At 45.5% G+C, this 10794-nt stretch overlaps 1 protein-coding gene across 13 annotated transcripts in view; it reads left to right on the forward strand.

The window, feature by feature from the left end:
• Positions 1-10677, forward strand: part of ncor1 (nuclear receptor corepressor 1) — a 43789-nt gene extending 33112 nt beyond the window's left edge. For 7 of the 13 annotated variants that reach the window (XM_076020174.1, XM_076020185.1, XM_076020175.1 and 4 more), the window contains 17 exons: positions 52-302; positions 451-760; positions 1344-1571; positions 1781-1981; positions 2451-2600; positions 3268-3492; positions 3896-4031; positions 4216-4772; positions 4896-5009; positions 5184-5332; positions 5441-5658; positions 5744-5884; positions 6377-6522; positions 7354-7407; positions 7500-7703; positions 7991-8170; positions 8262-10677. In XM_076020174.1, the coding sequence (XP_075876289.1) occupies positions 52-302; positions 451-760; positions 1344-1571; positions 1781-1981; positions 2451-2600; positions 3268-3492; positions 3896-4031; positions 4216-4772; positions 4896-5009; positions 5184-5332; positions 5441-5658; positions 5744-5884; positions 6377-6522; positions 7354-7407; positions 7500-7703; positions 7991-8170; positions 8262-8509 (3512 nt within the window). In that variant the 3' untranslated portion in view covers positions 8510-10677. The remainder of the gene's footprint in view (positions 1-51; positions 303-450; positions 761-1343; positions 1572-1780; positions 1982-2450; positions 2601-3267; positions 3493-3895; positions 4032-4215; positions 4773-4895; positions 5010-5183; positions 5333-5440; positions 5659-5743; positions 5885-6376; positions 6523-7353; positions 7408-7499; positions 7704-7990; positions 8171-8261) is intronic. The other 6 variants (XM_076020180.1, XM_076020176.1, XM_076020181.1 and 3 more) reach the window with 6 other exon arrangements.
• The last annotated feature ends 117 nt before the right edge of the window (positions 10678-10794 follow it).

Raw genomic sequence — 10794 nt, forward strand, 5'->3', positions numbered from 1 at the left:
CATCAAACAACGAGGCTAATTTGAACTGCAAAATTGATCTTTAATTTTTAGGCACACCACGAACGCCTGCTGAGACCTACGAGGAGGCCTTAAAATACGGGAAACAGATAAAGCGAGAGAGTCCGCCGATCCGGTCCTACGACGGAGGGATTGTCAAAGGCAAACCGTACGAGCCGGTCAATACTATCAAAGAGATGAGACGCTCCATTCACGAGATCCCTTGCCAGGATCAGTCTGGCCAGGACATCTGCAAAACGCCTGACTTGTCGGACAGGAGAGCCATGGAAGGTTCTATGTCGCAGGTATGATGATTGGTGATTGATGATGGCAATAGTGATGATGATGTGCTGAAGTGCCAGCCTGCCTCGTTTCAACGGGCTGCCACATCTTGCATTCATCTAGTGGATTCTTCGGCATACTGATGCGGGTTGTGATTCTTCTACTCACCAGATCCACTCTCTCAACCAGCCTACCATCAAGCACAACGTCAAGTCCCTGATCACAAGTCCCTCCAAGCACCCCCACAGCATGCCCCAGCTGGAGGCCATGGAGCGGGTTAAGTACGAGGAGAGCAAAGCGGTTCGCCACACGTCTGTGGTCAACTCCACCACTTCCGTGCTGCGTTCCACACACCAGGAGGCCAGCAAATCCCAGCTCAGCCCGAGCATGTACGATGAGGCCAACGCTCGCAGGACCCCTGTTAATTACAGTACCAATCCTGTGTCCAGAGGATCACCGATGCTGGGACGTGTCCCAGAAGGTATGTTCCTGAACCCTGGGTTGTGGTGTTTCTCAGCTGCCCAATGAGATGCCAGTTTTCAAGGATTCTGTGGACAGTGGACAGGCATGTGTCAATAACAATACAAGTCAATTATAGTTTGTTTAGTAGTTTGTTTAGTATAGTTTTGTTTAAAAAAAAAACTAAAAAAAGACAACTTTTTTTTTTTATGTTTTACATTATGAAAAAGGGTGCAAAACAATACATTATGAAATGACATGAATGTAATTATGAATACAAAATAAACAGTAAATATAAATATATAATTATGCAATAGATGACAGATTACGAAAAATTACAATTTTAATTTCTAGCTAATAGGCAGAAGGTTTTTCTTTGTCAGTTTCTTAATACAGTAAGTCGGAGATGTACAAAGGAACCCAGAAATGTCTCTTTTATAATTTAGTGTGATTTGTCTAGGGAAGAAAAAATAGAATCAAAAAATACAATACGTACATTTTCCAAATGCAATTTGTTATACAGTTTTCCTACCAGATTTTGATGACGTATCTAATGAGCCTTGTGTGGTGGTGGTGTTGTTTGTTTGTTCTTTCATCTCCTGAAGGTGTCATGAGCTCGGCAAAATCGGCTTCGCATGAACGGAAAAGTGCCATGACCCCCACGCAGCGGGACAGTGTCCCGGCCAAGTCCCCTGTGTCAGGGGGCGACCCTGTAGCTTCCCACAGCCCCTTCGACCCTCACCATCGACCTGTGGTTCCAGGGGAGGTGTATCGAGCCCACCTGCCGCCGCACCTCGACCCCACGCTGGCCTTCCACAGAGTGCTCGACCCTGGTACAGTCTTTCCGCCTCCATCCTGTAAACAAAACAATAGCGGCTTGAACCGACAAAAGTGAACCAAGCTGTCTAATTCATAGGCACCATGAGCCCAGGATCCTTTTTTTTGCACCTATTGACGTCAGTGGACGCGATGACTATCTGAGAACCTTCTGCTCATATGCCGCCCTCCCTCTGTTTTTCCCCTCCCCTGTGTCCTGGAACAGCATTTATGTTTCCCAGGCAGCCGTCCCCAACTGGTTATCACAACACCTACCAGCTGTACACCATGGAGAACACACGGCAGACCATCCTCAACGACTACATCACTTCCCAGCAGATGCAAGTCATCCCCAGGCCCGACATGGCCCGAGGCCTGTCGCCACGGGAACAGCCCGTTGGCATCCCGTACCCGGCCGGGGCTCGAGGTACGACGCTCCGCTAGCCGCACCCTCGCTCCAGTGCCGCAAGGCGAGGAGACCGTCTGTCTGTCTGTCTGTCTGTCTGTCTGTGGGTGGGCAGGTCAGTAGTATGCAGTTTGTGTGCTTGTGAAGTAGTGGCTACCTTTTCCAGACGCCCAGAAGCAAATGACCAGGTCAAATTTTGCACATTTGCACTTTTATACCGGGGCTGCAAACGATTCGGGCTGCAATTCGATTTGTTCCCAGGTTATTTTCATCCAAATCTCACATTTGCTGAGTGGTCGCCCGTCCCAAGTCGACTACAATTCCATTCCTATTTGCAGCCCTGTTCCCCCCCTTTTTTTAAACCAATCAGTATTTTGGATCACAAGCAGATGAAGATGATGGGTTAACTTTACGCGGTGTTCATTCATTCAGAAATTGATGGATTGGTTCCTGTTGTTCAACGATGGCCCTTTGCTTCTGTCTGTAAAAGGGATTATTGATCTAGCCCAGATGCCTCCAACTATCCTGTTGCCTCACCCTGGGGGAACAGGTACTCCCACTTTGGAACGCATCGCCTACCTCCCTGGAGCTCAGCCCCCTTTCCCTCCTAGGGCTTTCAACCCAACCTCCATATCGCCAGGTGAGGACCCCTCCCTTCCCCATTCCTACTCCTGTGTTCCCTTAATCTTTCCTGCCACGACCTCCGTCTGTGATACACCTCGGAGTGTAGCTGCGCACTCCCCCGAGGTGTCAAAGGTCAGTTATGCCCGTGCTGTCCTAGTTTCAGGTCTTCCTGCAGTCACACTGGGAGGGAGTTTTCACTGTATCTTGCTGAAATCTGTTCACAATATATTTCATGTTTGAATTGCACAATATCTGTATGTGCTCATTTTTTTTTTTGTCCTGTTTAGGTTTATTTTTTCACATCTTGTTTATTTTCTTAATGATCTCTGCAATGTCTTGATAACAAAAAAAAGCTCACTTTTAAAAAAAAGTGAGTTGTATAATATGATTTTGATTGTCTAATAAGAAGTTGGTTTTAAGGTTTACCTTTAGAAGAACTGAATAGGGACCAGTCTCATTTGTAATATGATACAATATGGTGTTGATGCAGTTGTACCCCAGAACAGATCACGTACATTATGGATCGCTGTATTGTTGCCCCAGGAAATATTTTGTCATTGAAGTTGTTGCAAAATGTTGAAATTCTCCTCACTAGGAACCCTGTTGACAACACGTATATCAATCATCGCTCTCTGTGTCTTGTGCGTGTGTGGTGTGTCTGTTTGTGTAATTGCCGTCCATAGGCCATTCGGCTCACATCGCGGCTGCCGTTGCTGCCAGTTCGGAGAGGGAGCGGGAGAGGGAACGTGACCGGGAACACCAAGAGAAGGAGAGAGAAAAGGAAAGGGAACGGGAGCGTGAAAGGGAGCGCGAACGAGAGCGCGAACGAGAGCGCGAGCGGGAACGGGAGCGCGAACGAGAAATGCGAGAACGGGAGAGGGAGAGGACAAGTGAATACATCCGTGGAGGTATTGCATCCGTCTCTTCGTGGCCCTCTAGTGGGTTTTGGTGACATAGTTTGTAAAGAAAGATCCAACATTATTTCATAGAGATTTTTAGGAAACCTGAAAATAAATATTCAACCAAACTTAAAAAAAGAATAGAACAGTTAAAAAAAATACATTTTATTAATTGTGTTTAATTTATTAAATAAACCTGTGATGCATGTAGTACAATATGCACAACACTGTTTCCAAAATACTGTGGTCTTGCTTTTCGGAATTTTTCTCTGAATAACTCATTGTTTTTGTATTGCATAGTGTGCCTTATGTACATTAAAAGACATTTCTAAATTTCCCACTTGCTGTTGCTTGAGAATGCTTAAAATGGATAAATAATAATGTGAGCATAATGCTGTGTGTGATTAAACAGGTGGTCCAGAACAGCCAGGCCGTCCTGTCAGTCGAGGGTATCTGCACTCCTCCTCTCCTTCGCTCAGGACGCAGGAGGTTGTGGTTCAGCAGCGGCCCAGCATCTTCCAGGGCAAAAGTGTCATCACCTCTCTAATGTATGTCCACACCGAACTTTTATTTTGAATCTGTCTGCCTCCTTATGTCGTCATGCAGGGTTGTGCATTCATACTTGCATCAATTTTCCACTGCTTTGTTTGTGTTTCTAGTTCTTTACAATGCATGAATGTCCTGTAAAGCAAAAATATGTCTCATCTTTTCAACTCCTTATTCCCCTTTCAGGCCAATCTCCGCTGCAGCTACTGCAGCCGCCCAGAGCAGCTCTCGCTACAGTACTGCAGCCGATGCACTGGCTGCTCTCGTGGACGCTGCAGCCTCTGCCCCACAGATGGATGTGGCAAAGGTGAAAGAGGGCAAGCATGAACGTGAAGACGATATGTCAGCGCGTCGAGCAGCCAGCCTGGCCGAACACCACCAGCAGCAGCAGCAGCACCAGCAGCAGCAGCAGCAGCAGCAGCAGCAGCACCATCAGCAGCAGCAGCAGCAGCACCAGCAGCAGCAGCAGCAGGAGGCAGAGAGGCGATCGATGCAGTCTCCATATAGTGCAATGTCTCTGCAAGGGAATAAGGCCCACCCGACTTACTCTGAGGGCCCTGGAGTCGGAATCAAGGATAAAGGCCCTCAGACCTCAAAGTCTCGCATTGAAGAGGAGCTTCGGACCCGCGGAAAGACAACCATCACCGCAGCCAACTTTATCGACGTCATCATAACGCGACAGATAGCGTCAGACAAAGACTCACGGGAACGGGGCTCTCAGAGCTCAGATTCATCGAGCAGCTGTGAGTGCATCAAGAAATAGCTCATACGAGTTGGACATTTTGACTTAAAGGAAGTGATGGCTTCGATTTGACAATGTCTGTCTTTTCTTTAAATGTCACTCTTGGTCAATATTCCCCCTGCAGTATCATCCAACCGATATGACAACACCAGCGGTGGAGCCATTGAGGTTATCAGTCCAGCTAACTCCCCAGTCCAGTCACAACAGGATAAACCAGAAGAAGGGCAACAACCGGCAGGTAAGGGCATGCCGTGCATCCTACACAACATCCAAAACCCTCAGATCGCATCTAGACTTCCTTTCAAATGATGATTGTAACTTGGAAATACTTTGACATCAGCCCTTGCATCATCTGTCCCCATCTGCCTCTGTCTCAACTTGACTTTCGCCTCAAAACATGTCTTTGTTTCAGCTGGCATCCGTGCCTACGACACAAGTCGTTACCGGCCATCAGGGGAGCCGTCTCAGCCCAGTCCGCAGCAGGCCCCGTCCTCCCAGGCTGAGAACTACCCCCAGGTCCCCAAGACTCTCCGAGTCATGACCTTAGCTGACCATATTTCGGTGAGAAGTGCAGAATCTAAAGATTGAATGCTGCGTAAGCCCTATTTATTTTTATTTATTTATTTTTTTAAAAATAATCTGAATGTTCCACTGCTTTCTGTCTCGCAGCACATTATAACCCAGGACTTCGCTCGCAATCAAGACCCTCCCCCAGTCTCTTCCTCAGCTTCGACCACATTCCAGAGTGTGGTACCGCCCATGTCCTCTTCAGGTCGAGCCAAGGTGCCCAACCGCTACAGTCCAGAGAACCAGGTGCAGGCCCCACACCACCAGAGACCATCCAGCAGGGTTTCACCAGAGAATGCCCCTGACAAGTCCAGATCCAGGTACACGAACTCATCACTGGCAAATCTGAGGAAGCCTTACAGTCATCATTAGTCTAACAGCTCTGGCATTTTGGTCGTCACCCAGACCTGGCAAGTCTCCTGAACGAGGCAGCAGGCAAATGGAGAGCTACGAACCCATCTCTCCACCACAGAGCTACCAAGGCATGGACAAACAGGAGACTGGTGGGCCTCCATCCCAGAGGAGGGAAGCCGAGTCAGAGATCAGGTGTGGAATCCTCACAGTTTGTTTCCATGACAGCTGTTGGCCCATCAAGTCTGCATCCCTAATCAGAACGTGTACCGTCTGTACATACAAACATGATCAGCTATGATGTTTTTGTTTCAATGATTATCACTGACAAAGCTGAAAAGGATATTTATAGCAATACAATTTAGAATGAAGTAATACAAAAAGATTCTTCTGTTTCTGTCTGTTGTTGAAGGTGTTAAGAAGTGATTTTTAAGTGTCCTGTCAACTATGATTGTGATTAGGAACTTCAGTCAGGATATCTATATTTACGTTAGAGTTTTCTGTTTCATGCATATCCTGCACAGATTGCACAGGCAGAAAATGTTTCCTTGTACTTCACAATGAACTGTGCAATTGCAATTATAGTGGACAGAAATGGAGGAGGTTAAAAATGAAGTTCCGTAGGCTTCTTATGCCAGCTATGTTCTCTTCTGTCTGACTCTGTGCTGCTCACTGGATGTTTTTCAGGAGTGACTCGCGGTCCCCAGGCAGTGTCAGCTATCTGCCCTCCTTCTTCACCAAGCTGGAAAACACGTCGCCCATGGTGAAGTCCAAAAAGCAGGAGATCTTCCGTAAGTTGAACTCCACCTCTGGTGTTGGGGATTCTGATGTTGGTAAGTGGGTCTTATCTTATTGTGTTCCTTCAAACTAACATGCATGCACTAGAGCAGGAGCTGCCAAATGGTAACGCACTCAGCAGTGGCACAGCGACATGGTCTTAATAAGCATACACCTTTCAAATAACCCAACTAAAGCTGACTTTCAGTGAGGTTTTCAGTGTTAAAATATATATTTTTGTCTTACTCAATTATTTGGCAATTGAGAAAATCGGCAGGGGCAAAAATTGTCATCATCTGAGTGAAGGGCAGCTGCAGTTGATTAATCTCCCACCTGTACACGGAGCTCTCTTTCTCTCTCATTCACACTCATGTACAGTGCACAGGCACATACATGCACAAATTCATACATTCACAGAGGCTCACAGTTGATTGGCACACCCTTGAAATACTTTTTTAGAAACCCTATAAAGATTCATTGCTCTGTGATAAAACATGCAAACTTTACTCCAAGTAACCTACTACGAATAATAGTATCAAAATGAAAATTGTTATCATTGAATGAGATGCGTTCCATTGATATGTGTACTGGTGTGTGCCACAGATGGTCTGTGGGGGAACAGTGAACAGATAATGTTTTTGATTCTTGAGCTATGGGTTGTGGAGCCCCTGAGTCTTAGAACCTCACACTGAGAGTCACTGCCACTGCAGAGAGGAAACGCGCTCTTAATGTCTGCATGCAAAACCCTTGGGTTCTATTGTTTCTGCCTCATATTTAAAGTGTGCTTTGCATGTGCTACTAAAATACCAACTGGAGTGCAATTTATTTTATACTAAAAATAAATATACAAAACTTGTTAATTTCATGAGTGAAATGCTGTCTTGCAGGAAACGCACAACCAGGCACAGAGATATTCAACCTACCTGCAGTTACCAGCTCTAGTAAGTAGCAGCTAAATGTCGCGTAGATGCTCATCATCTGACGTTGCATATGATGTCTCGGCTATAACAATTGGTTTGTTTCTGGTCTGTAGGCAGCGTCAACCCCAGGAATCATTCCTTTAGTGACCCCGCCAATAACCTGGGCCTGGAGGACATCATCCGCAAAGCCTTGATGGGCAACCTGGAGGAGAGACCGGATGAGCATCAGGGAGGAGGAGTCGGGGGTCAGGGTGGCATCAACAACACAAGCGCAGGAAGTGATGGCCGCCAAGAAACCAACCCCTCTCCAAGTATGGGTATGCCTTAATATATTAACAAAATGTGGATGGAAAAATCTGCATTTATTAGTTGATTTTCAGTGATACCTCAAGCATTGAGATAAACATTCCCACTATGGCAACTAAAGCAGAGACGTGCACAACTTCCATCTCTACAGTCTGTGCCATTCTGTAGCTGCCTGTCACATTTTTCACCAACCTAACCCTCAACTTTGTATAAAGTGGGTCCATGAAGTGGGACCACGCACCCCACAGAGGTTCTTTGCAGTGCTAGTGTCACACCTTTTACCTGTTTGAATTTGTAGGGAAGCAGCAGAAGCCGAGCAAAGCAAACAGCCGGAAATCAAAGTCACCGAACCTGGGTCAGGCCTACTCTGGAGGGGAGCGTCCCTCCTCGGTGTCCTCCGTCCACTCTGAGGGAGATTATCACAGGCAAGCTCAGGCCCAACCCCAGTGGAACTGGGAGGACCGGCCGTCATCCACAGGTCAGTTGTCCTGCCACTGTCATCTCTCATGTAATAGGAATTAAGTAGAAAGAATTTTTCTCACGGTGACGCCCCTTCTTTCTGTGCAAAGGCTCGATGCAGTTCCTCTACAATCCGCTGACGATGCGCTTCCCGAGCAACACGCCGCCCACGTCTATTGCCTCACCTGCCATACAGAGCCAGCAGGCGCAGCAACAACAACAGCAGCAGGCGCAGCAACAACAACAGCAGCAGCAGCAGCAGCAGCCGCCTCCAGCTGGAGCCCCAGTGGGACAGCAGCGTGTATGGCAGTCTCTGCTGTCGGAGCAATACGAGACCCTGTCCGACAGCGACGACTGAGCGTCGCTGGCCAATGTGCTTTTCGCCAGAAGAATAGCTTTCACTAAGGCTCGTCTGTTCACCCCCCCACACCGCCTTCACCAAGAACTGACCTTGCTCGCTGGCAAGTGTGGCAACATGAAGGGGTGGTGTCTTTCTCTCTTTTTTCTTTTTTTCTTTTTTCTTTTTGGTGCTATGGCGCTCCCTGGCTGTTGGCTAAGAGTAAAGCAACAGCCCAACAGGCAGGATTCTCCAGAGAGAGACTTGTTTGTTGTCCAGAGACTCGGCCATCCCGTTGGGGGAGCAGGGAGACATAAACAGAATAGTCTGAGAGGACACCGTGAGTTCTAGTGAAGATGAAGAGCTTAAAATGTAAAAAGAAACATCAAAAGTGACTATTTTGATTTCTGTAAAGATATAACTGGTCTTTGAGAAAATCATTGTATGTAAATAGAGTAACATTTTGCAGTGTTTTTCTTAACTTGATTATTTCTTATTTTAATGTCGCTTTTAAATTGATCCACTTTAAATGGAAAGAGTAGGTGTGTTTAAAAAAAAAACAAAAGAAATACTGTTGGTCTCTCCCAGTCCTCTCCCCACCCCCGCGACACCTGACGCTTACTCTGACCTTTTTACCATAGCGACGCAAAGTGAGACCAGATCTCTGGTTTGTACTTGACCTCGAGTGCAGCTCAGAGATTATACCGCCCTGCACGCCATCCACCAAGCACCACCAGAGACTGAACACCATACGACAAAACCGATCGGTAGGGCAAAACCGACCAATGTCCAGTCCGTTGCCTGTCTTCAATCGCTGCCAACGTAGTGCAAAGGCTGCATGGTCATCGTCACCATCTGGAGGTAGAGGAAAATTGCCATTCTAGGCATAGCAGTTTCCTCCAAACGAGTTGAGAACACTGGCGTTAAAGCAAGAAGGTGAACCGTCTGAAATAAGCTTCTTTTTCCCCCAGAGATTATGTCCTTATGACTACTCCTGCACCCAGTCAGAATAACTAGAGTGAGCCAATGTTTTGTTTTCTTTCTTTTTTTCTTTTTTTTAATAGAGCCATCACCCGTAGCTGTCTCTCTCTACAGTTTCCATCATGTCCAGAAATATCTGCTCTGCACCGTAGACATGGTAAAAAAAAAATAAAGGGTCAGGTTTTGCCATGCCTTGTGACTTGAGAAAGAAGGCAGCTTTAACTAATTTTCTCAGAGATATACGGTGGTATTTGATGTTTGTATTTGTTTCTGTAGTCCCGGTTTAGTTTTTCCTCCTTTTTTTTTGATACTGTCCTGACAGAAATCTGAACTCTGTAAATTGTCTTTAGATTACACGAGAAGACAAAACTAACCAAACATAAAGAATGGTCTGCACCATTATTGCACTTTTTTTGTAGCTTTTGACAAAAAAGGCATACTACCTGCTGTGTAACTTATTCAACCTCCAGCACAGGAGTATTTCTAAGATGTGCTTTAAAAATTTCCCCACCACTTGCAGAAATCTGGATGTCCTTTCTTATATTTGGTACATAATTGTGTTGCTTTCCATCAGCGTCAGTTACAGTTTTAAGTGTATGGTACCTTTATGTTGAGGAACTAGGTGTCATGGTCAGTTCAGTTCTGTGACAGCATAATCTTTTCATCATTGTTTCATCCAATTGGCAGAATCCTTGAATACGAATTAAACTAGGTCAAGTTCATAAAAGGCAAGTTTTTCCAGATATCGGGAAAATACAATATTATGGCTTTTTCTTTGCTCAGTTAACAAATCCATTCTGCTCTAAACTTGATACTTGCTTTGTTTTTCCTCTTGATTTTGAATAATTTGTTCTAGCATGTTAAGATTTTTTTCATTTCTGTCATTTTGACCATCTTTGTTATTCATCCTGTTAAGCTGGGATGTTATGTGTTTACAAAGGCAATGACAAAAAAAAAAAAAAGTTTACAAACTTGAATCTTAATAAAAATCCGACATGAAGCCGAAAAAAGAATCTGAGCTCCTTTTTAGCTCTCTATTAAACACAGTGGTGACCTTTTTTTCTTTTCTTTTTTTTGTCTTTTTGAAATTGAGACTTGAAAAGCCGTGTATCCTATAATGTTGAAATGCAATGTTTGTATCGCACAATGTCTCTTAGTAGGCTATTACAAGAGTTCAGACCAATCAAATAAAGTGGTTCCGTTCTCCACTGCTGTAAAATGTGTCAGTCCTTAACTGAACTGGTTTTGCTTTCTTCTTGGGTGTGTCACCGTTGTACGGTACATGTGACCAGTATTGATAACAAACGTTGTGAGTTAATGAGGTT

Source organism: Nelusetta ayraudi, unplaced genomic scaffold (genome assembly GCF_046127955.1).
Source record: "Nelusetta ayraudi isolate G7.1 ecotype Tasmania unplaced genomic scaffold, CSIRO-AGI_Nayr_v1 ptg000011l, whole genome shotgun sequence".
Classification (NCBI taxonomy): domain Eukaryota; kingdom Metazoa; phylum Chordata; class Actinopteri; order Tetraodontiformes; family Monacanthidae; genus Nelusetta; species Nelusetta ayraudi.